We start from the raw sequence: 26,660 nt of genomic DNA on the forward strand, positions 1-26,660 counted from the left end.
GGGCTTTAGGATTTTTTATAAAGTTGTCTGGATGATTCGAGTGCACAGCCACACTAGACACTATTTACGAGACCTAAGCCAATTGCTGAGAGGGCAGTTTCGTTGTTGTCATTTTGTTTCGCTTTCACTAACGTTTGCACTCTACTTCCTTGAAATATGATTGTGCCTGAAGAAAGGCCCTATATGCAGCAAGTAATCAATGCATATTTGTAGAGTGGTTGGCTGAAATTTGGAAGGAATTCCTTTGAAAGGAATTCTAACCTGAAAAAAAAAATCAATGTAGAAGTAAAATATAAATAAAATAATTTATTCGCAAAGTGAATTAATAACTTTATTAATTAAATTGTCTTCTAGGTGTTGATCAAACAAGTAATGTGTATGTTTTTCTGTGAATTAATAACTTTATTAATTAAGTTATTGTCTAGTGTTGGTCAAATAAGTAATGTGTATGTTTTTCTGTTAAAGAGGAAGTTAGAAGATCTGAGCTCTGAGTGGAAGGTGGTAAACCATTTACTTCGAGAGCTGAGGGCAAAGCAGCCTGGCCTAGCTCCTGGACTGACCACCCTTGGACCCTGTAAGTATGCTGGATCACAATCTCTCCACCTTTAGCCATTTGTTCAAAAGCACAACTAGGAGGTAACCTCTGGGTGAAAAAGGAAACGTTGTTCCAATTTTGAAGACAGGAATAAACCATGGATGGGGTTGTTTATTTTGCAAAAGGTCCTAGAGTGGGATCTCTGGGCACACACTGATTAGAGATGTTGAGGCCAACGGTATACTGGGGCGTGTTCTCTGGAGGTGCCCCCAAGGAGCATGGGGATGGGCAGTGGGAGAGGCTGAAATGCTATTTGACTGCACCAGAGGCCATAACCCATCTCACAGAAGTCCTACAACTGAGCTGGTTCTGCAGGGCTGTCCTCAGTTGAGGGGAGTAGAATCAACTGGCCTTAGAAGGAGAGCAAGAACTTAGGTAAGTTATTTGGAGCCAAAGGCTTTGGCCTTCAGGGGAAAGAAGCCTGAAAACTTTTTTGTTGTGCCAATTCCCATAATTAAGCAGAACTAAAACTTCTTTGGGTATTTTGTTTGTGTGTGTGTCTGTGTGTTTTGTTTTGTTTTGTTTGTTTTTGCCTTGCCTGCTTTTCAAAGATCAAATGACAAAAGTATTAAAGCATGGTGACCTCTGAGTCAAATATAGTTGATTTTTATTTTGTGTCAAGTAAAACTCTACTGAACTGAAAGATCACAGCCAGGGTGGCCCAATGATAATTCAGTAGAGGACACGAATACTGCTTGGGTTAAAAGAGGCCGTACGACCTGGGGACAGTATCTCATGTGCCCCCTGGGGTTTCTGAGCAGTCATTAGAGTTAGAGTTAATGATATTGGAGACTTGAAAAGATGTGCAAGCATGACTTATTTTTTTGTCAATCTGGGACACTAAAGTTGCTGTATCAGGGTTTATATCCAGCTAATTATGTCAGGTTTATTTCTTTTTACAAGCTATAATGTTGTTTCCCTCAGCACATAGGCAGAGTTTGTCCCTATATAATCATTTATGGGTGTTTGTACTCTAGCCATCTCGTATGTTCTGCCTCAGACTCTGCAGCTCTGTGAAGAGATTTTGTTCCAAAGGTTTGTTTATAAATGTGTTGAATTCTGAATTTATGGATTTATGTCTCCATTTAAAATTTATACATGATAGGGATTTTCCAGAGCCAGGGCACAGAAATCTATTTAACATGTAATGTACCTAAATATAACATGACCATGTTTCTAAAGGAAAATGCATTCAAAAGTCCGGTTTTGTTTTCCAGCAACATGTATAATTCATCTGCTTAATGTTTATTGAGTAACTTCTATGTACTGGGCACTCTCCTTGGTGCTAAGGATACAGCAAAGAATAAGATCGATGAACTGCTTTCATGAAATACACATTCTGATTTGGAGAGAGAGAGATGATCAAAAAAGAGAGAAGAAATATATACTAACTCGGTATTGATAAGTGTTTTAGAGTATAGTTCACCAATTGCTGGCAAATGGGCACTTGTTAGAAAAGGTAGAATTTCTGGCCCCATTTGATACTTATGGAATCACAATCTGCCTTTTGACAGGATCTTCATGTGATTCCTGTGCACACAATAGTTTGAGGAACACAGTTGTAGACAACAAGAAATTAGAGTGAGAGTAAGATGGAGTGGAGATGGGGAAATTATTGTCTATACTGTGGTCAGGGAGGTTTTTTTGATTGAGAGAACATTTGAGAAGAAGGCTGAAGAAAGTGAGGGAGACATTTGTGTATCTGGGGGGAAAGTTCTCCAGACAGAGAGAGAAGAGCCACAGCGAAAGCTCTGAGGCAGGTGCAAAATAATGGACTATTAAAGAGACCACTGAGACTAGAGCAGAAGGCAGACGCTGGAGGAAGAGCGTCAAAGCAGAGAAGCAGAGAGATACACGTCTTCCAACTCTCCTCCCCCACACTTCATCGCCATCCACACTGCCCCCTGTAGGAAGAGTCTGGGATAGCTGGTGGTGTTGGGGCTGGAACTGGAGAAGAACTAAGGGAGAGAAGAATTTTCTCAAAAGCAGGAGCTCTTCAGCCACTGTAGGAGATTAATACAGAGGTGAGCATAAAGATGTTAAATAGACAAAAATGTTGAATTAAAGAATCAGTAGGGATTCAGGTAGCTCTAGAACTGCTTTTCTTTACCTAATCCCTTTTTTTAACTTGGTCGTTTAAACATCAGAATTAAGAATTTGGTTATATTCTTGACTTCCTTACTTACAGAATTAAAAGGAATATACAGGCATGTAAACATACCTATGTGTACCTACATATGTGTGTATACATATATATATGTATGCCTATGTGTGAGAATAAAGTTTATTCTCACACGAAGTTAATCTGAAATAAGTATAAAAAGAATCTAATTTATAGTATGGCTCTGATCTATCACTATTACTTCACATACTATGTTATAAGATAATTTAGGGTTTATCATAAGTTTCTTTTCATTGCACTCCTTGTACCCTGCTGGGTGCTTTTACATATATGTCTACACCTTGAAAGTAGTTGCAGAGTGCATATGGTTATACCCAATTTTTTTAAGGTTAGGAACCCAAGGCTTAAGAGGAGTAGCTAGATTAAGGCCACAAAGCTTAGAAAAAACACAGCCAGGATTCCAATCCAAGGGTGCCAGTCTCCAGAGCCTGTGTTGTGTTCTGTTGTGTTTGTTTTCTGCTGGACCTGGCACTATCTCTCTGTCCAAAAACCTAATGGAAATTCCAGATATAGAGGCAGCTAGCCAGTAGTTAATGTCATTTAATCTTGGTGAAGTAAAAGTGATAAAGAATATGTTTCTATGTCTTCTCTCCTTAAGGATTAGAAGAAATAAGTCTATTCTGTTTTAATTTCTTAGACCCGTACTCTGAACCTGGAATAACCATTGAAATTATCATCTGGTTGAATATTCTTTTATGTATGTGGAAACTGAGACCCAAGTGTCATTTTGTTTGTTTGTTTTACCTAAACCAAGTTTCCTTCTGGCAGCTTCCTTAAATTATATAATATGATAGGGTGGTCTTGCTTGAGCTGAAATTTATATAAATTGTTCCAATTTTTCAGGGCAAAGGGGCATGCTGAGGGGGAAAAAACATTTTTGCAATTGTTGTTGCTTGGATACCTGGGTGTATCAGTTATCTATTGCTGCATAAAAGCACCCCCAAACTTAATTGCTTAAAACTAGAGTCATTTTCTGTGCTCATAATCCTGTGGATCTGTTATTTGGGCTGTGCTAAGCTAGGTCATCATTTCTGGTCTTACTTGGGGCTACTCATTTGGCTGCAGCCATCTGGCAACTCAACTGGGGCTAGATTGTCTAAAATGGATTTACTCATATGTCCGGCACTTGGCTTTTTGCCGGGTAACTTGGTTCTTCGGGAGATTTCTCATTCTCAAAGATGCTAGACTGGACTGCATTACTTGGCATTCTCACGGCAGTGCCCCAAGAAGGTGAGAGCAGAAGCTTCAAAATCTCTGGATGCTTAGGCTTTTGCTTTTGCTGCATGGCTTCTGCTACACCTATTAGTCAGAGCAAGTTACAAGGCCAGCCCAGATTCAAGGGGTAGGGAAATAGACTTCACCTCTTGAAGGGAGGAGCTGCAATATCACATTTCAAAGGGGCATGCACGCAGGGATGGGAAGCTTTAGTGTGGCCATCTCTACAATCTACTGAGGAAAAGTGGAGAAGAAAGTATTGGTCTGCATCCAATGTGCTAAGACAATGGCTCTCAAACTTTACCAGGCATCAGAATCACCTGTTTCTTATTAAAGCAGATTGTCTGGCTTCTACCCCACAGTCTGTGATTCAGCAAGTCGGGTGGGGCCTGAGAATTTGTATCTCTATATAGTTCCCCGATGATGCTGATGCTGCTTGTCCTGGGATTGCACTTTTGAGACCTATTGCCGTAGACCTATGGTGGGTGGAGAAAAAGGAGTCCATCCCTATTGCTGCCTGCAACACAGAGTGATGTTCTAGTGCAATCCAGTGTTGTAAATGTCTAAGGGCACTGCATCTTATCTCACCATCAACATCACACCCCTGTCAAGGACTTTGTAGCTTAGAAGTTCAAAGAGACAGAAAATGCACAGAGCCAGGCACTATCTTCCCAGGGGAACAGCTCAGGGTTCCTAGATAGAACTATGGGGAAAATAGCTCCCCTGGAGACACTCCGAAATACTTAGATAGATGGGACTTTGCATGGATCTGAGGCCTACATAGGCAGATGGAGGCAAAAGGCCAGCAAATCTGATTGTAAATGTCAGTGTGAATCCTTTCTTATCCACAAGCTGCTGGGCCTGGGTGCATTCACGTTCCTCAATACCCAATCTAGCATGTTTTGAAAGAAATTGCATATAAAGAATACTTTATATGAAGATGAAAAATCAGGATATTTGAGTTCATATGTGTCAGGGAAATAACTATGAAATGAATGGCCGTTACATATAGATATATAGAAGTGCCACCTGATAAAGGTTTTTACACTGATAAAACCATTTTTTCCTGTAATTAACTTTAGAGAGAGCAAACCTCAAGTGTTAATAGGAGGGTGCTGTACTGGAGGTCAAGAAGGCTAAATTCTAATCTGAGTTGTGCAACCAACTAGCTAAGGGACTGACATACTCTTTCTGTTCAGGGGTAGATAGTAACTAATTTGGAGGGTTGTGGGCCATGTGGTCAACGATGACAAGGTCCTGCAAGCAACCATGGACAACATGTAAACAAACAAGTATGTAGACAAAACTGTGGGGAAGGGGTGGATTTGGGTCCATCCATTAATGGCTGTTCCAACTCGGCTCTTGAAAGGCTCGGGTCCACACAGCCCCAAGACCAAAATCACATAAAATGTGATTCCCATTTAGCAGGTGAGAACATGTTAGACAGAGTCAGACATGATGAGTGTTATTAGGATTTATGAACACGAGAGGGTCTCTGGTGGTGATAGTCCAGAAAGAAATAGAAGTAGCACTGTGCAAAGGTGGGAGTGCAAGGGGCAGCTTATAAGGGTTTAGGACAGAGACATTCCATAGGGTACAAGAACAGAGTTTCAGACACAAGAGTTTGGAGATTTATGATCAACATTTGTCAGGGGAGAGGAGTTTTAGTGTGTTATAAGATAAGTGGTTTATGATACCATCTGTACATCCTTTCCTCCCTGAGGGACTCTGTTGTCTTTGACTTCTGTCCCAGTCACATATGCAGCTACATGCAGCAACTTACTGTCAATATGGAAGGGGAGACTGGATCCTGGGTCTCCACAGTGGCCTGAACATATCCCCCTCAGCATTCATCTTTCCTATATACCCAGAGGCTTCTAACTCTACCTATGGGCTTGCCTGGGGGCTTTCTCTGGCCATAGGAGGATCTCGCCCAGTTACAGGGAAAGCTGAAAGTGTGGGGAAGGGAAGGTCTCTGGAACAGCCCTCAGCCACCAATGGACAGGAGTTGGTCAGTTAATATCTCATCTTCCTCACCCCTTGGACAGGGCAACACTGAAGTGGGTTCAACCCCAGAAGTCCCTAGTGTGTTAAGCACCAGTTACCCAAAGTGATATGTTTATGAGCTTGGCATGCCTTGTATAGGCTTCTGAACCATGCCTGTCTCATTCCCCTACTCCTTTACCACCGTTTCTTGGGGCCACTCCAAATTAAACTACTTGTACTCAAATCCTTGTCTCATGGTCTAATTTTGTATGAATTTAAATTAACACAAGGTATTAGAATTAATGTTAGAGTTACTTTTTTTTTTTTGAGTGGTGTTCTAGTCTGCCAAAGCTGCCAGAATGCAACATATCAGAAAGGGATTGACGTTTAATAAAAGAGGATTTATTTAGTTAAAAACATAGAGTTCTTCAGAGGAAAGGCAGCTAACTTTCATCTGAGGTTCTTTCTTATGTGGGAAGGCATTGGGAAATCTCTGCTGGCCTTCTCTCCAGGCCTCTGGGTTCCCACAACTTTCCCTGGGGTGATTTCTTTCTGCATCACCAGACCTAGGCTGAGCTGCGAGTGCTGAGATGAGGTATGTTGAGCTGCTTGGGCTGTGCTACATTGAGCTCTCTCATTTAAGCACAGGCCAATTAAATCGAACATCATTCATTGCAGCAGGCATGCCTCCTAGCCAACTGCAGATGTAATCAGTAACAGATGAGGTTCACATGCCATTGGCTCTTGACCACAGCAACAGAACTAGGCACCTTCACCTGGCCAAGCTGACACCTGAACCTAGCTGCCACAAGTGGGTTACTGTGATTCCCATTTAACAGATGAGAAAACCAAGGGTCAGAAAGGTTAAGTGGCAGAGAGGATATTCAGAAACAGTACTCTGATTCGAAAAGGTGTGTTTTTAATCAGTATGCCATACTTCAAGCAGTAATTTATTTATCCTCATTTGAATTTTTAAAGCCTATATTTCAATTAAACGTCGAATACTCATACAGAAGTTATTTGTTTATTATTTGAATTTCACTCATCTCTCTAGAGTTGAATACAATAGCTCAAGGCCTTTTTAATATTACCTTAAATATCAAGGCAGTTTTATAAAAACATGAGGTTAAATATTATCTTGGCATACTACTATTTGTTTGTTTTGAATTTGACAAAATAATTAATTTATTGTGAAAATGGCCTTCATTTAGCTGCAGTGAGTATGAGAGATGGAAGGAAGGAGGCTGTCAACTGGTTCTCACATTTGTACTCTTCTCTTGGAGATACAAGGAGGAATGCCACCCCATCCCTTTCCTGTATCAGCTGGCTGTGCTTCCTGTTCTTTATAATAAGCCTAATTAAATCCAGTGGGGCCAAATCTTTCTCTACCTCATTAGCAGATTTATCTGCTGAAAATACACAAGATATGGATGGCATCATCGTTACAACCTCTAAACATTGAACAGTTCCCCATCCTCTAATACCCTAGATACCCTGTAGGGTAGCTCAGTGGTAGAATTCTAGCCTGCCATGTGGGAGACTCAGGTTCGATTCCTGGCCCAGGCACTTCCCAAAAACAAACAAACAAACAAGCAAAACAGAGGGAAAACAACAAACAACAAAAATTCAACAAATGCTGCTGCAATAATGGGGGACTCACATGGAAAAAGAAGGAAATGTGACCCTCCCATACAGCATACAAAACAACAACAGCAACAAAAAATAATGTGAAGCCACCCAATCAACTATAATAACAGAATAAGAAATTGATCTTAGGCCCTCCCCAAGGTAGTTCAAAGCCCTGATCAGCTCCAGAGACCCTCTAATTCTTGTTAGCAGATAAATACTGTAAAATCCCATTTATGTGAATCAGTGAGGTGAGGGTGCTTGAAATATAACGGGACATGCCTCATGGTACGAAGGGGAGTGACATCAACAAACTGTGGCTCAGCTGAGAAGACAGAGTCTCTCTATGGAAGGCAGTAGGTGTCACTGGTCCCAAGCCAGATTCCTCAACAATGCTCCCTGGTTAACAGGGAAGGTCCAAAAGGGGTGTCATTGTTAACATCCAAGACGGTGATAGACTGTGAAACCTCTGGTATTTAGATGTTAATTATCCATTTTATGATGATGAAGTTCCCTTTCTTCTCCCTCTCTTAACCTTTTGGCAGTTTTATTGCTTGGTTACCATCTCTGGTTAGGGCTGTGCTTTGGGGTATGAACTGGCAAAGGAAGAGAAACACTAATCCATCATTTCTAATGCTTGTTGGAAGCATTCCTGGAAGTTTCAGTGTGTGCGTGTGTGAGTGTGTGTGTGCGCGACTGTGTGTGTGCTTGTCTATTGAAGGAATAGGAGGTGGCTAACGTCAATGGCTGAATAAAGTATTCTGATTGTTAGAGCTTTTTCAACTGGGCATGCCAGTATTGTAACAAAAATCAAGAGTTGATTACAATAAAATTACCTTAACCTGTGTATATTATTTAACCCCCTCCAAAAAAGGACCTTTGCTTGGAATCACTATAGAGTATACCATAATGTTGAATTTCTACTCAAACTTTTACCAAGGGGAGATTAGAACTATTTTAAACATATTCATGAAAATAGGTGCCTCACTGCTCTGGCCCGTAAAGCCTCTACATGTATTCTGAACATTTCCTGAAGTTTCGTTGAACTGTTTTAAAATTGAATATAACTTTACCCACAAAGAAAGAAGATTCCATAAAGGAAATTGTAGAAATTTTGCACTTAAATTGTAGGTTGTAAGATTGTGGTCTAAAAGGACTTTGAGGGGTCATTCATTCTTCCCCCATTATCTCCCGGAAAGGCTCTCTCTCTTAGAAGCAATCTTAGGAAAGTAACTGCCTGCTCTGCTCCTAAGAAGTCAAGAGTAGGTAGAGTTCCATCACTGCTGTTAGATTCAAGGCAATCTTTCAACTGCCTAGACCGAGTTCCAGTTACTGTCCAAATTAATTTTCTTTGAGTCGAGAAATGAAGTTTCTGTTCACTGCACATTCAGACAATGTTCCTGCATATCTTTGAAGTCTGCTTTTTAAATCTCCTTTCGAACTTTTCTTTTCTAGGATGGATCAGGTGAGTCCCCATGGCCTAGCAACAAAAGGTTGTTTCTCAATTGCTTAGACATCTCGATGGTCCTCTTCTCCTTTGTCGCCCAGGTGCATTTTCCATATTGTTTTTCTGTTGTGGGTTTCAGAGTCGGTCCTGGTTCCATAATTACCAGTCTGGCCATGGCTCAGTCCTATGCTAATGTCTACAAACCCTACCTTTATGTAGTGATAGCATGCTGCCTCCTATAGTGTACTACAGGCTTATATTATATTTGCAATTGGTGTGGGTATTTCTTTGCCACATTTTAGCTTACCTAGCCATGCCACTCTACTCCCGGGGTCCAAGAAGGATTTCTCTTGCAATATAAAGTGTCCTTACATTGACTCACCTGATTTCATCATCATCATTTGTACTAGCTCATGTTTCTCCCATTCTAAAACTACTCTACCTAACCATACTTTCTCTTCCAGATATTGACCTATCTTTCGTCTCTCATTCCCAGTCACTCTTCTAGAAAGAACTGTCTATATTTCCCATCTCCATTTCTACAGCCTGCTGCAGTCTGGCTGTGTCCCTCCAATGTTCCATTGCAAGTGCCCTAAGGCCAGAAATGGGCTCTATGATGAGACACCATTTCAATCTTCTCCTTCTTTGAACTCTTAGCAACATTTAATGTATGCTTTTGCAACATTTCTTCTTTCTCCTTACATAAACAGTACTATACTTTCAGGTTTTGCCCTTAACCTCCCTGGCAGCTCTTTTTCAGCCTTCCTAATTAGTTTGAGCCTTCTATCTGGCCTTTAAATGTTTCAGTTTAGCTCACTGTTTCATCTCTTGGTTGATCTCATCAACTCACCTGGTTTCAAGCACTCTATATATTGAAATTCCCCACATTTTATTTAACTTCACATTCATACTTCTCTTATTTGTTCTAGATTCATGAATTAATTCAGAAACATCATAGTGAAAAAAACAGATGAAAATCCCTGTACTCTAGAAGCTAACATTTTGACAGGGGGTAGACAATAAAGAAAATAAATAAATACAATGTACTTGTACTTTATGAGATGATAACTAGAATGGAAATTACATAAAACAGGGAAGAAGTTAAGGAGTATGGCATATAGGCTATGGCTGGCAGAGACAACCTCACCGAAAAGGTGAAATTTATGAAAAGACCTGAATGTGGTTGAGTGTGAGTCATGTGGATATCTAGAGGAGGCGTGATGTAGGCTGTGGCATTCCAGGAGTGTCATTCCAGCACAAAGGCCATGAGATGGGAGCATGCACAGTATTTGAATAGTAGCCAGTGTGGCTGAAGCACAGTAAACAGAGAGGAGAGCAGTAGGAGATGGTCAGATAATAGAGGGACATAAAATCACTGGGGTGTATCTTAGTCTCCCAGCTGCTAAAACAAGTGCCATGCGATGGATTGGCTTGAACAACTGCAAATTATTGGCTCACAGTCTTGAGGCTAGGAGAAGTCCAATATCGAGGCCTCAGCAAGGCAATGCTTTCTTCCCAAAGACTGAGGTTCTGGGGCTAGATGACCAATCATCCTTGGAATTCCTTCGCTTTTCCATCACATGGCAATATCCTCTCCTTTCATTTTCCAGGTTCCGTTGTCTTCCAGCTTCTTGCTCTTCCTATGGCTTCTCTTTAGATGTCCAATTTCCTTTGTTTATAAAGACTTCAGCCATACTGGATTAAGGTCCCCCTTCATTCAGTTGGGGCACACCTTAACTAATAACATTTTCAATGGTCCTATTTATAAATGGGTTCACACCCACAGGACTAAGGGTCAGTACCTAAACCTGTCTTTTTGGGGGAACATGATTCCATCCCCAAATGGATAACTTTGGCTTTCACTCTGTGTGTGATGGAGACCCAATAGAGAATTTTGAGCCTATCAATTAGAAGGTCTGACTTCTGTTTTGTAAGGGTTTCATGAGGTTGAGGGGGGGGTTGGGGTGGAGGCAAGAAGACTAGTTAAAAGGCAAATGTACTAATTTAGATGAGAGATGATGGTGGTTTTGTTCAGGGTAGGGACAGTGGAAGTGGTAAGACCTGAACAGATTTTACAGTGCTGTGAAGCTGGAATCAACAGGATTTGTTGGCAGATTTGATATGAGGAATGATAAATGTGATGAGGGTTTTAGTCTGATTTAATTGTAAGGATGGGGATGCCGTTTATTGAATTAGGGAATACAGTAGTAGCTGCAGAGCTCTCAAGAGGTCTTCTTTGTATATATTAAATTATAAATGCCTACCAGTTATCCAAATGGTGATACAGAATAGGTAGAGGAATATATGAACTGGCATTTAGGAGAGAGACCAAGGCTGGAGATGTAAATATGCAGATTTCAGCATATAGCTTAGCCATGAAATTGTGCTAGTTACAGCCAGGGGGTGGTATAGAGAGAAAAGAGAAGATATACAAAGAATGAACTCGGGGATGCCCCAAAGGTAAGAAGTTGAGGATATAGCAAGGACTAGACAGAGAAGTTGGAGGAAAACCAGGACAGTATGGCAACCTAAAAGCCAAGTGAAGGAAGTGAATTAAGGAGAAGGGATTGATGAACTGTGCCAAAGGTTGCCTATAGGTCTAGTAAAATAAAGCCTGAGAATCAACTTGGATAAAGTAGAAGGGTGATGAAATGAGGATTGAAATAAACTCAAGAGAACCCATATATCTAACACCTCTTTCAACATCTGCACTTGGATGTCTTCCAGACACCTCAAATCTGACGTATCCAAACCTGAATTCGATTTAACTTGTCCCCTGATTGCTTCTTCCTTACTCTCCTTATCGAATCGACCACAAAGTCTTGATGATTTTATGACTTAAGTATCCTTCAAATTATTTCTTCCATGTCCTTCTCCACTGCCTATCACCTTGAACCAAGCCGCCATCCTATTTTACCTGGGTGTTTCCCTCCTAACTGATCTCATTTACCTCCTTCTAATCTAGTCCCTGTATAAAGAAAAATCATCCAAAATGTAAATCCCATTCTGTCATAATCCTTCAATGATTATTCCCTTTGCTTTTACAATAAATCTCCAGCTCTTTAACCTGCCTGCATATTTCTCCCTCCTATCTTTCCTGCTACAGCCTGTTCCTATCCCCCACCTACCCTTTTGCCTCAAATCATAGCCCCTCTAGTTTCTTCAGCATGTTCTGCCTCAAGATTTCCACATTTACTATTCTCTTACCTGGATGATCTCCTCCCTTATTTATCTTGTAGGCCTCAGCTGCAACTTTTATTCCACAGGGAAGCTTTCCCTGAGCCTCCTATTACATACTCGCAAAGCGTACTTTTCCTCCTTATGTCCCTATCATTACTTTGATTCCTAAGTTACATATGTAAGTATTTAATACTCGTTTCCTGATGGCTATAAGCTCCGTGAGGATCCTATTTCTGTCTTGATAAGTCAGTTCCACCTGTTATTCAATGACTAGCATATAGCAGGGTTTTTTGACTGATATATTTTGAATCAATGAGCAATTACATTCATTTTAGAGTTGCATCAAATAAGTCAGTCTTCCCATGATAATTATAAGGTTTGAGTGATTAAGTGATTATGTGTGTGTCCAGCTCCTTAGTGACAGCATCTGGACCCACATCTCCTGAGTTTGATTTCAGTACTCTATATTCTTGTGTATTTCCATTTTTTTTTTCTGTTTAGGCACAACTGATAGATATGTTTATCTTCACACTCCAAGGGATAAATTCTGAATCATTTAAAGACCACAATATTGATCAAACAGGGATGTTCTGTGGCTTGGGAACAAATCTTATGGTCTAAATCTAACCCCTATCTCATTCCTTCACTCTCTTTCTTCACTGTGTTATAATATCCAATTTGAGAACCTTTGCTTTACTCTCTGACATGCTATCTTCCTCTTAAAATACATGCAGTTACAGAACTGGATACAAAAACTCAAAAATGGACAGCACAGTACTACCTAATTGTAATGTAATTATGTTAAAACACTGAATGAAGCTGCATCTGAGCTATAGTTTATATATATATATATATATTTTTTTTATTTTTATTTTTTTCTCTATATTATCATTTTATTTCTTTTTCTGTTGTCTTCCTATTTCTTTTTCTAAATCGATGCAAATGTACTAAAAAATGATGATCATACATCTATGTGATGATATTAAGAATTACTGATTGCATATGTAGAATGGAATGATTTCTAAATGTAGTGTTAATTTTTTTTAATTAATTAAAAAAAAATTCCTAAAAAAAAAAATACATGCAGTTTATTCCTCTCTCTTCTTCAATTGTTTAAGCACAGTATGTCTCCTCTCATTTTCCAAGGTACTTGCAGCCCATGCAGTCAATGTAGCTTTTCTAATATTTGCTCACAGCCCTGACTAGGCCAGTGCTAGAATTGCAATATGATTCTAGAGTAGAGGGGGGAAACGTCAATATTATAATACTTTCAAATTCTGCTTCTAAGATCTTTTAAACCTCAAAAAAATAATCGTTCCCCCAAATTAAAAAGTAGAAACTACACGGGCCACGGTGGCTCAGCAGGCAGGAATGCTTGCCTGTGATGCCAGAGGACCCGGGTTCAATTCCTGGTGCCTGCCCATGTAGAAAAAAAAAGTAGAAACTAAGTAACATGTCAGTAGAAAAGTAGAGGACAATATTAAATTAAAACAGATTAGACAATCACCAATGTCATTTCAGTTTCCCAGGATAATTATTTGTGGATATTTATGGATAAAAGATATAAATAAACTTTCTATAATGATTACTATGGGTTATAATTGCCTTCTCGTATCAAAGTAAGTTAGAAAGGTGTGTCCTCGATTATTAGTATATCCTTTAACCCTATAATTTGGTGACAAACATTTTTGCTTACTAAGTTCAGCAGGATCGAAAGAAATGTCCTGTTATTTTTCTTGCTGATTCTTATTTCTTTCAGGTAGAATGTGCGCTTTTCTTTCGAACCTGCTTTTCATGTCTAACAAATCAGGACATAACTCAGAATTGAATCGTGTACTTTGATTTGGGAATGTTTTTCAAGGTCAGGACCCAGTTTCATAAGAAATTTTACTTTTCCAGGCTGACTGACATCCACTCCCACGAGCTGAGAGACAGACTTGTCTAATAAAGCTTTCCGATTCAATTTTGCTCCCTGCAAACACAATCTCCAGAGGTCATTCGCAGCATGTGCTACAACCCCAACGGGGAGAAGTAATGAAAAGATTCTGGTTAAAAAGTTGACATTACCCCTTCCAATCTCCTTGAATGTGAATATGAGAAGTTTATAGACGCAAATCTTCTATGATTCTGGGGATTTCCATCTTGATCTCTGACTCCAAGGAATATTTGAATGCATGGATTTGTTTCTATTATCTGAGAGAATAATTGCTTCATATTGAGCATATTGAGGAAAACCTACTTTAGCATTTGCCTGTAAATCAGGCAAAACAACATTGCCACTTCATGTTTAACTCTTGTTAGACTGTCTCTAAGGTCTTGCAGTCTGGTTTTATTCCAGTAATACTTAGGCACATCATAGCTGTTTTTACAAAATAATGCCTGTTTTTATTTCAGTTATTCCCCCTGACTTTTCCCCCCCAAAACATACCTAATATATACCTTAGAACTAATAGGTGTTAATGCCTTGGCTGCACCCAGCATTTTGCTAAATACTTGGTGCATTGTCTTGTTTAATCTCATAAGAGCCTTATGAGATAGGTACCACGTTATTTTCATTTTTATCCGAAGAGGTAACTAAAGCTTAGAGAAGAGTGATATCCCATAGACATCGATTATGGGTTCATCCAGCTGAACCCATATCTTCCTGAAGTTGACAACTGTCTTTTAACCTTTAAGTTAAACATACTAGGTCTTAGTTGTATATGATGTAAACGGCTCCATACACAGTTCTACTGTATTGTTCATACTTTTGTAATTTATTTTCCAAATGAAATTCAACAGCAGAAGTCCCTCATTCTCTTCTTTCTTCTCCTTCCTGATATTTAATCTTATATTTAAGCCATGTGGGTGAACTTAGGTCTTAAATAGTAGCACCCTTGATGTTTCATGCTAACCTCAGAGCCGTGGATGTAATTTCAGTAAGTATGTAGTGTTTTCTCTGTGTTTGCTCCCCTGGCAGATAAGAGGCCATGGGGACGGAAAAAGACCCTGAGAGAAGCCCTGATTGTCCCATTGTATTACTATTTAGCTTTGTTTCTTCTGTCTGTTCTGTAACTGTCAATCGAAAGCCAAAATGGCCAGTACGGCAGCAGAACCATAAAAAGTACACCTGAAAAAGACAGTTCAGCACCCCACTGCAGTTCAAGATCAGTCAAATAAATCTATCTAAACAGCGTTTCATTGCATCTTAAAGAGTTCACCCCCTTTGGTAAACTTCTTCCAATATCTTCAAACCTGACAATCCGAAAATATTCCTTTGTTCTGAACACCTGTGTCCCTCAAAAGCTTAGGTGCCCCTTCCAATGTGTTCCCATGACTCTGTTCGCCTCCTAAATCCATTTGCAACGAGCCCGCTGCCCTCTCCCCTTTTTCATGAGTCGCATGGTGGAGTTCTTAGGATTTCATTTGAAGAAGGGCTTATGTGCTTGAAAACTACTAAAAGCCATTGAACCAGATGATATTGAAGTTTCTATGAAAATAAAAGGAAGCAAAGTTAACAACAGAGTTAGGACTCGTCAAAATGGGTGTTGCTGACCTCTCTACTAGCTGGTGTCCCCCTTAAATGCACTTCTAGATTGGAATTTATTTTTTACATCTTGGTAAATCTGAGGCATTATAATAAAAGCCCGTTTGAGCACGGCAGTGGGGACAAGTGGATTGAGATGAATGAGTGGGCCGACCTGAGTGGGCAGGAAAGATGAGGACAGTAATACGCCATGCCGAGGGATGCACACTCAAGGAATAAATTAGAGGTAGCAGAATACTTAATGTAAGGTTGGCCAGACTGCTACATGAATATCAACTAAAACAAGTTATGCCTATAGTCGGGAAAGCTATACATTGAAAATATAAAACATTGACACCTGTAAGATCATAAATAATGGAATTCTTTACATGTGTGTAATATCTACTTTGATTTTTTAAAAAATATTCTTGAAGGACGAAAGTTATCCTGTTGCTACAGTTGGGGAAACCGAGTGTGATGGGTAGGTGCTGGTATTAACCTGGTCAAATGATGATGCCCACTTGTCTGGTCAGGCAAGCACTGGCCTGACTGTTGCTGCAGGGATAATTTGCAGCTGGTGAATTAAATTATCAGCCAGTTGGTTGCATTTGTGGTCGATTACATCTGCGATCCACTAAGGCATGTGCCCCACAATGAGATAATCCAATCAGTTGGACATTTGTAAGGAGGAAGAGAAACTCTTTCACTGCTTCTTCAGCCAGCAAGCCTCTCCTGTGCAGTTTGTTCAGACCCTTCATCTGAGCTGCCAACTTCATAGCCTGCCCTATGGACTTTGGAATCTTCCATTCCCACAGTTGTGTGAGACACCTTTATGAATCTCATATTTACTGATCCCTCCTGTTGGTTCTGTTTTTCCAGAGAACCCTAACACACCGAGTAAGATGGAACTTTACATAGAAGTTTTTCTCTTCCTATTTCTAGTCCAGTGTTCTTCCGACTACTCCAGTGAAAGTAGGAATTTATTCACCAAATCAGAGAAGACTGCACCTAGAGGATGCTTTTTGAGTTTGGAAGATGTAATTTGGGGCAAATGGAAAATGTATTATTTTATAAAGGAAGTATTAGTTAATCGACTTCGTTATTTGAGGAAGAGGTATAGCTTAATAAAGTAAATCACTTCGAAACATTTTAGATCAGGGTTTGGCAATTTTTTTTTCTGTAAAGAGCCAGATAGAAAATATTTTCAGCCCTGCAGACCAGATAGTCTCTGCTGCTTCTATTCAACTCTGCCAATGAAGCTCAGAAGCAGCCATAGAAAATACATGGCTGTGTTCCAATAAAACTTTATTTACAAAAGCAAGTGATGGTCCAGATTTGGCCTTTGGGCCATAGTTTGTTAACCCCTATTTTAGATAAATACTTGCTGACAGATTCATGGTAGCTAATAAAGGGAAAGTAGTTTTTGAACATATTCCTCTGATCTTTTGAAGGCTTCCTAAGGGAGAAAAACACTTCTTAATCAACAACATTTTTAATGTTTTGTCAGAAACAAAAATACCATCTGTCTGGTAGGAGATGAAAATTTGGAAAGGCCTTCATAACAAAAAGGAAGAGATTGTCTGAAACATTTGGAACAACTGTTAGGAGCATTCACTGTCATTTTGTGGAAAAACAGAGGTTTAGTACTTACAGAAATGGACTTGCACCAGAAAGTTTGTCCTCATTTAGAAGAAAGTTTTCCTGTCTTAGCAGCAAACACACAAACAAAGGGCTAACTAGAAGTTAGAATTTTTTATTCTTACGTACATGAGTCCCAAATATTTAGTTATTGAGGTACCAATAAGAGGAATCAAATCAAAAATCGAACCCTGTATGGATCCAGGTAGAGGTGATAATTTCTATATCATATGAAATCTAATTACTGCTCACAGTTCTAGAGGTAACAATGTTAGACCTCAAATCTTAATTTTCTTTGAATTCTAACAAGCACAGTTCTGCAAAAGTAGCATTGTAGATCAGCAGATAGAGGCTTTGATAATGTCACTTCAACTGATGAACGCTTAAATCATGAACTACTTAGAAAGGAAAACAAGTCTGTAGTTAGAAGTAGTAGGAGAAGGCACCATAAGGGAGATGTGCTGGTTTGAATCTGTGGTGGACCCCAAAAAACCCATATCATTTAATCCTCATTCAATATTTTTATACGGGAGCTTTTTGGTTGTTCCCATGGAGATGTGACCCACCCAATTGTGGGTGGGAACTTTTGATTAGATGATTTCCATGGAGATGTGTTTCCACCCATTCAAGGCTTGCAGGAGTCCCCTTTAAGAGGGAACCCTTCTGGAAAGAGCTACAGAGCCCATGTAGCCAGAAACCTTTGGAGATGAAGAAGAAAAACACCCTCAGGGGAGCTTCATGGAACAAGCAGCCAGGAGAGAAAGCTAGCAGATGCTGCTGTGTTTGCCATGTGCCTTTCCAGTTGAGAGTGAAGCCCTTAAAGTCACTGGCCTTCTTGAACCAAGGTATCTTTCCCTGGATACCTTAGACTGGACATTTCTATAGCCTTGCTTTAGTTGGGACATTTTCATGGCCTTGAAACTGTAGACTTGCAACTTAATAAATTCCCCCTTTTAAACACCATTAGATTTCTATTATATAGTATTCTGGCAGCCTGCAAACTAGAGCATGAGATGAGAAGCCATTTCCTGACATGCTCTTTTACCTATTGGTAAAGTTCCTTCTTTAGCTGTGGGTTCTACTTTTCTAGACTGAAAAAGAGCCTTTTATGCATTGGTATCATCAGTTTGCTAATGCTTCAATTCAAAATATATTTTATTAAGATTTACCCTGTGCCCTACTGTGTATCAGATGCTAGTGATACAGTGTTGACCAAGATAAACAAGATTCCAGTACTAGGAAAAAAGGAGATAATTAAACAATTATATGGGGCAAGTACTAGGATATAGAATGCTTTGGTAGAATCAGGGTGGTTCAACAAGCCAGTCTGGGGTGATGCAGTAGGGAAGTGTTAGAGAAAACTCCCTGGAGAAAGTACCTTTTATGTTGAGACTTAAAGGGTAACTAGCTGTACAGATTTGCCCAGGCAAACAGGTGGTAACGTGAGTGTTCCAGCAGGTGAAATGGCATAAGTAAAGGTTGGAAGCAAGAAGGAGCCTGGTAATTCCTAAGAATATCAGTGCGGCTGAAGCATTGAGTTGGAATGGGGTAGAGGTTCCCTATGAGACTCAAACTGTGGGCATGTTCTTAAACTGTTTTTTTTGTGCCGTGTTGGGGAAATCAATCACATTTTAGTGCAAGGGCCTTGGAAAGTGATTGATGCGTTCTACTGGATTTGGTTTTAGAGGAATTACTGGGGCTAAATTGTGGAGAGTAGATTGGAGAAGAGCCACACCAGTGTCTGTTTTGGTAGTCCCAGAGAGATGATAATGAGGGGTTAAGAGACTTGCCCAAGCTTTCATAATGAGTTCATGACTGATCTTTAATAGATCGTACCCCAAGGTTCACCCTTATTAATCTCTGGTCCTCGACCTGGCTCTTTATAATCTTTCTTATCTTTCTTTATAGCCTTTACACATTGCCTGAAATTATGTTCAATGCTTTTTTGTTCCCCGCCTATTTTCTCTATCAAAATGGAAACTCTCTGAGGCTAGTGCCTGTGTCATCTGTACCACTTTATCCCTAATGTCAAGAATGGTGCCCAGGACCAAGGGGACTTCCAGAAAATGCGATTTCACATAATTATCAGTCCGCTGATGCTTGTTCTACATAGATGGTGCTGCTGCCATTTTTTTTTCAGTTCATTCCACATGGAATAAAAAAGGGTGAAAATTTTAGATCATTTTGCTAACTTTAGACTGCTATCCTGTTCATTTTCCTTCTCTTCTTTGCGTATCTTTCTACCTGTTTTTCTCCACTGTCTTCTGGTTACACTTTTCCCTTAACTTCTCTGCCACAAATTATACTCAGAGCTAGAATGGAGCCACTTTTCATTGATTCTGATGTTAGTCCTTTGAGTGACAAGTCCATGTGAAGGGCTTGAACCTCCTTTTGGCTCATCATTTGCTTTGAAAAATAAATACTCATCTTCTTCCTGAATCTGCTGGATAAATATATGCTCATAAATTAAACAAAAACTCTAGAACAAAAACTGTATGAACAGCAGAAGTATAGACTTGCCTTGAGTTATACTCACAAAGTATCATAGCAGTTTCCGAAAGGGAGGTAGGTGGATATAGGTTGTGAAATATTTTTATGAATCACCCCACTTTTTAAAATTTTTTTTTGGCGTGGGCAGGCACCGGGAATCGAACCCAGGTCTCTGGCATGGCAGGCGAGAACTCTGCCTACTGAACCACTGTGGCCTGCCTCAATCATCCCACTTTTTAACCAACTGATTTTGTGGTTTGAATGTAGGAGCTCTGAAGTACCTTTCCAATGCATTGTAATCCTCAATATTTCTTCCTTTAAGAGAAAAACAAAAATATTGTTTGAAAATAAAGAAAATTACAGTAGTAGAAATATGCACTTTAAAGTGTTTGTTGGGAAGTTGCCGTATCACCCCTCTTTCTGGCTTTTCTCCGAAGAGTCATGGTTTCCTTGAAAGAAATGGGTCAGTTCTGATTCTTCTCCACTTAGAAGTCTTTTCAGTTCCTTATATTTCATTCAAACATGTCTCTTGTCTCCTTTGATTTTTGTTCTCAGCCCTTCATTTTTATATCCTTTGTCATCCTGTATGACAAAAGATCTGCCACTCCCAATCTTTTAATAGATTTGTCTCACTAGTGTTTATTTTCCTGTCACCTGTATCCTTAGAAATCTGTTAATTTTTCTATACTATGTTCCTTTACTTTGTGTTTATTTGCTTCTTGAGTTCAGATTATGAACAATATTACATCAGTTAATTCCAGTTTCTATACACTTTTTCCAAGCATTCTTGATGTGATATGCTATGAATAACTTTGAAATTACATCACAACTTGAGTTTTAATTTAAGACATAATTTGTACTAATCCACAAGGCAAGATTTCATGAATTAGATATTTACGCTCTTTGTTATGGTGCCATATTCCTACTCTCAGTGCCTTGGATAGTATTGAGTGAACATCACCCACCTCCCTTCTATTTATATTTTTCTTACATCTTGGTTTCCAAGATTGCATGTTGTCATCTGTTGTTTTATTTTGTTTTGTTTCAGTGATCCCTTTGGTCACTTACTGCCATTCCCACTTAGTTAACCTTTTCTTCTGTCAGAAACTTACATGTTGGTATTTCCTGAGACTTAACCCAGGCCAAATCAGCATTCCTTTATGGCTAGCATCCATTCTGATTATTCATTACCCATTCTGTATTCACTGTCAAATAATTTTAATAGAAATTCAGAGTATTAGAGGGTCTCAAGTAATCCTGTCCTTGCCATTTTCTTGATCCAGTCTACAGGTTTCTTGATTCAGTTTGTACAGGTTTTCTGTACAAACTCTTCTATATCCATTAATGGCCATATTCCACTAAAGATAAATCTATGCCAATGATTATCTCTAGCTCAGTCTTCTTATGTATATTTTAGACTCTTATTATTACCTGCTGATCAGCTGCCACCTAGAATTTCCACAAGTATTCCAGACAGCATACCCAAATTTCATGTTATCATTGTCCTCTGAAAATCTTCTCCTCTTTCTATATCCCCTAACTTGGTGGATGATGCCCCTATCCACCGAATTGTCCAAGTTAGAAATCAGGGTGGGTTGGGGATTCAATCATGTCTTCCACAAAAGGCATATATTCTGATCCCAACACCTGGTCCTGGGGTGTGAACCCATTGTATATATATAGGACCTTTGAAGATTTTATTGGTTAAGGTGTGCCCAAATGTTAATGAGGGCAGGCTTTAATCCAATATGGCTGAAATCCTTATAAGCAAAGGAAATTGGATGCCGAAAAAGAAGCCACTGGAAGTATTCAGAGCTGTAAGTCAACAGAACCTGGAAGGAAATGGGGAAGATGTTATCATGTGCATTGCCATGTGAGGAAAAAGCCAAGGTATTCTTAAGGTGCCAGCCAACTAGAAGATATCAACCCTGGGAGGAAGTAAGCCTAGTCTTTGAAACTGTGAGCCAATAAATTCCTGTTTTTAAGCCAACCCGTTGAATGATATTTTTTTTAGTGTCTGGGAAACTAAAACAGAGCCATTCTGGCACTTTCCTTATTCTTTATTATGAAGCCTCCAAATCAATCATCAGTCCTATCATTTCTGCAAGCCACACAACCCTGGAATTTTTGATGTCTCATTCAACTCCACCATTTTGTTTTTGTCATTCAGGTGCCATCATCTACTACAAGGCCTCCTCATTGGTTTCCTTGTCTCTGTCAACCCAACTTGCACACTTCAAGTTCACTAAGCATGAACTTTTAAAGTTTAGCATGTCGATCTTATTCCATTAGTCAAAGCTCTCTAACAGCTGTCTTTCCTCTCTAAATTCCTCAGATTGGCACAGTCTTTTACCATTTGGTACCTGCTAAGGTTTCTATATTATTTCCTACATCCCAACCTCTTTCTTGGTAATCCAATAATACCAACCTATTTGTAGCTCCTCAACCACTAGATGCATCCCTTATGCTTTAACATCTACTCTTCCCTCTACAAGAAATGCATTTCTCACTGTTGACTGATTGGTGTACTTCATCCTTGAAGTCTGAGCTCAAACTGCTATCTGAATGAGTACCTTCTTTCCTGTCCAGTCCTCAAGGTGGATGAAGGTGCCTCTCTTTCCATACTCTCATTTTACTATTTCAATCTATTGTAGCCAGAATCATGTTTACTGACATTTGTTGCTTGCATATGTGTCTCCCACTAGAATAGAAACATTTTAAGCACAGAGATGCTCTTGATTTATTGTGTAACCCTGGGTACATATTTATCAGTTAATAAGCTTTGGGCTGCCAGAAACAGGGCACATGTTCAAAGTGGCTTTAATAAGGATAATTCATCTCACTTAACTGTAAGTTCAGGGATTAGAGCAGGCTTCGGGCACAGTACAGAGTTCTGGTTCCTTTTCTGTATGTTTCTTGTTGTTGTCATTCTGAATTTCACCCCATGTCAGCTTTTACCTCTTCACTAGTTTTCCCTCAGGCTTCAAGATGGCAACCAACAGCAAATGGAGCAACGTGATTTCTCATTATAGTGAGAGAAAGAACATTTTACCTCAAGGAAATATTAAGAGATTTTTCCCTCAGTCAGATCAGGCCAATCTAGGGTATATAATCTCTTCTGCACCAGTGAGAGTCTTCAGGGTGATTCCTTGAGCTGGTTGACTTAAACTTTGGGTTCTTGAACCAAAGTAAAAAGTATGGAAATATTTCTATTGTCTTAGAATCTAAATCTAAGATAACTCTGGATCCTCTTCTAGAAGTAACAGTTGAGTCCATGGAAACCTTAAGGAAATTGGGATTCTCCCAGGAAGAAGGATTTCTGGGTGGGCATAGGTGCAACTGGGAATGAATGCTTTAAGTGAACAGCAGTGTTTACTCCATCTGAATGGGTTGGACCCAAAGATATTCAGTTACTATTTGTTGAATGGGTCTTTAGAAAGGCAATTTTATCTCTAAGCTATTTGTAAACTAAATGATAATGAGAAATATCTTTAGAAGAGCTCATCGTATACAAGCTAATCATTCACGTTGGGAGGCTCGTCGTAAATTTACTGTCTTGTCCTTTCCTTGACCTCTGCTTGAATCTTCTCTTGGCCTATATCTGGAGATTGGTAGGAGCCTACAGCCGTTTTCCAATTTCCAAGAATTGGTTTTACAACCTTGAAAGGGATGTAAAGAGTTCAGCTAAGAAAAAACAAAACAAAACAACTAGCCCATCATAATGAGCTACTGTCAAGGAAAATGATACTTTCAACATGCAGCTAGTCTGCTTTTCAGTGTATTTGCAGTTTCTGCAGACCTAATAAAAAGGGATTATCTCAGCATCCTATAAGTTTAATTTTGAAAAACAAGAGACCATGAATAAAGGAAATTATTTCAAAACATCTTCGCTCACATCTAAAATATGAAACAGCTAAATCAGAGGTTCTTAATAATTTAATCAGTGAAGCATAACTAGAGGATTTAGAGAAAGTGCCTAAACTATTAAAAGATTTTTCAGCTGCTGCTTAATGTCGATATCAAGTTATTTCTTACTCTGGAAACCAGCCAAGCCATTCCCTAGTCACATCCACTTTTCAGCATTTAGTGGTTCTCTCAATCATCCCCATTACAGCCCAAGGAATGTTTCACTGCAACTCCGCAATAATAGTATATTACTGTTGGGTCCTGAATTTGGAGGTAGTTTATCTTTCGGAAAGGGTATGAATAGAGCAATAAGTCCAAGTAGAGTGAGCTTTATTAATGATGCCCGAAATTTTAGACATCCTACTATAACCTTCGATCAATTTTAACACCACTTCCCAAACCCTGGCTTTCCTCTAAACAACTATAACTGTTTTATATTCTCAGCTAATGCAATGTGAGAATTATTTCTTGCTTCCCAAATATAGGGTTGTCAGGAAAAAATTGTATGTACCCCATACCTATTTAACTTCCTTAGCATTTAACCCTAAAGAGAAAACCTTTTAGTGCTTATGCATAACACAAAGACAAGGGCCCTATTTAGCTAGAATACAATTTTCCTTTGTTGCCAAGTATTTTCGCAGTTTAAAGAAAATAAGAACAATGTGATTATCTGTTTCTTTCAAAGGCTATTGAAAATGAAGAAATATATCAATGTATTCATCTACTTCTCTCTCTTACTAAGTAGGCACAGATCCTCTGCCAAGTTAGTAATTATTCAATAATAGTCTTTGAATGAAAGCCATTCTATTAAATGAAATTCAGACTATCAGAGTCACAAGAGAAAGCGTTCTTGCTCATGAAACCATTATTTCTTTCTGGAAACTATATTAAATGAAAATGCATTCTCCATGTTGACTTCTAATAGTAGATAATATTTGGAAAAACTTCATTATGTTTTGAATTTTTTGCTTTAGGGCAGATAATTGGAATGATTTGATAGAGTAAGAAACAATTTTACAAATAGGAGATGCAATTTTTCTTCAATGTCTAAATAGGAAATGCTAGCATAATTCCCTGAGCTCAATGACTCATACAAAGGGATGGAAAATTGCTTTCTGAAGGTCCATGCCATGTAGTGAGTTTCAATGGGCTTAACAACATGCACCCCGTTGGGTGGCTGGGTATTTCAAATATGTAAAACCTCTAGCACTAAACTCACGTGCTGAGAAGCTATCAGGCAGGAATGAATCCCTCAACTCTTAAGTAAGTCTAACTGATCGTGCAACATCTGCTTTTTGATTTGCAAGGATTTTGGGTCATGCCTCTTGAGAATATCATAAATACCATCAATTGTAGACTCACAGCTTTCCCAGGTCTTTACATTCTTAGCATTAGACCCATTGATCAAAAGGATTAGGACAATGAGATTCAAGTCCAAAGCAACAGAAAATATGTGCATCGATATTGTCAGGCTCCTCGGAGTGTTGCCATTTCGATAGCATGACACATTATTGATGAAACAATATGTTTTTATTTATAACTACTTTTCCTACTTTCAAAAGGAATTTACGAACGTTTGGTAGGCATGGCTTAAAAAAAAAACAGACATCATGATCTTTAATCTTATTATCATTATTATCTATTACTTATTTTCCCGCATGGGCAGGCACTGGGAATCGAACCTGGGTCTCCGGAGTGGCAGGCGAGAACTCTGCCTGCTGAACCACCATGGCCCGCCCTAATCTTACTATTTTTTAATTCACAGCTTATAACAAGCAATTTTTCCCTATGTAATTGTCATGTGTCCTACCCTTGATTTTGGTTTCTGTTGTATGGTTGGTAGTTATTGCACTTATGGGCATGGTGTGCTTTCCTACAAGTTAAAGGAAAACAAATTGTTCTCGGTATAGCTGGTTTCATTACTTCAGTGACTGCGTTTGCCATACCTGCAGTTCATCTCGTGTTTACTGACCCAGAACTTTAGAAGCCATGTTTAGCCAAGCACAATCACTTCCAACTAACACGGGATAGTAGCTACATTTCCACAGTCCTTATAGAGACAAAATTCAAGACATCAGAATCTGGCTTGACCAGGCTGTTGACTGTTTTGGTGACAGGGTGTGTTCAGATTTCACTTAACAGAAACATGGTTTATACATAGGAACTGAAATATAACCAACAAGTGTAAAACTATTTTATATGCCCTTAAATGATAGATACGCAACTGATCTTCTGCATATATATTTCGCTTCTTTTCCGGAGCATTCATTTGAATAGTGAATTATATATATGGGATACCAATAAATAATTTGTTTTAAATAATATTATTCCCAGATTGAATGGCTAGAAATAGCATGTTATTTCTTTGTATTAAAAATATAAATTCTTATGTGTGTAGACCAAAGGGATGGTGTTTTTGAGTGGATCCCTTGGATTGCAAGCAGACCCCGAGACCTAAAGTTGCAGGCACGAAATTTACTGGAAAGAACTCTTGGTGGAATCGCCAGTGAGGAAGTGGGAAGGGGCAGTATCTGGCAGAGGGAGATGCTGACCCACAATGCAGTTGCAACTGAGGTCTTAAATAGTCTTTCATGGGGGACAGGAGCTGGGTGTCCTTCAGAGCTGTTCCAAAGGGAGACAAGTGGGCCAGGACATGACACCTCGTCGTTGGCCAAAAGCAAACCCCGGGGGAGATGCAGTTGTGATGTATTAGCAGTTGTCATTCCCAGCATCTGGAGGGCGAGTCCATTGACTGTGGGAAGGATTCACTTTGGAGCCTCACCCTATCCACTCCAGATGGGTGTTAGCATGTCCTTCTGACCCTGCCAAGGGCACGAGGGAGATACAAAGTAGGAGTAGTCATGATGTGTTTGTCACTTTTCACTGGGCC

The 26,660-nt window shown here is 39.3% G+C and overlaps 1 protein-coding gene across 9 annotated transcripts in view; it reads left to right on the top strand.

Annotated features, from left to right (window-relative positions):
* The window catches only part of DMD (dystrophin), a 2,428,671-nt gene that overhangs the window by 1,751,366 nt on the left and 650,645 nt on the right, over window positions 1-26,660 (top strand). For all 9 annotated transcript variants that reach the window (XM_077145121.1, XM_077145123.1, XM_077145120.1 and 6 more), the window contains one exon: window positions 466-574. In XM_077145121.1, the coding sequence (XP_077001236.1) occupies window positions 466-574 (109 nt within the window). The remainder of the gene's footprint in view (window positions 1-465; window positions 575-26,660) is intronic.

This window comes from Tamandua tetradactyla, chromosome X (assembly GCF_023851605.1).
Source record: "Tamandua tetradactyla isolate mTamTet1 chromosome X, mTamTet1.pri, whole genome shotgun sequence".
NCBI classification, from domain to species: domain Eukaryota; kingdom Metazoa; phylum Chordata; class Mammalia; order Pilosa; family Myrmecophagidae; genus Tamandua; species Tamandua tetradactyla.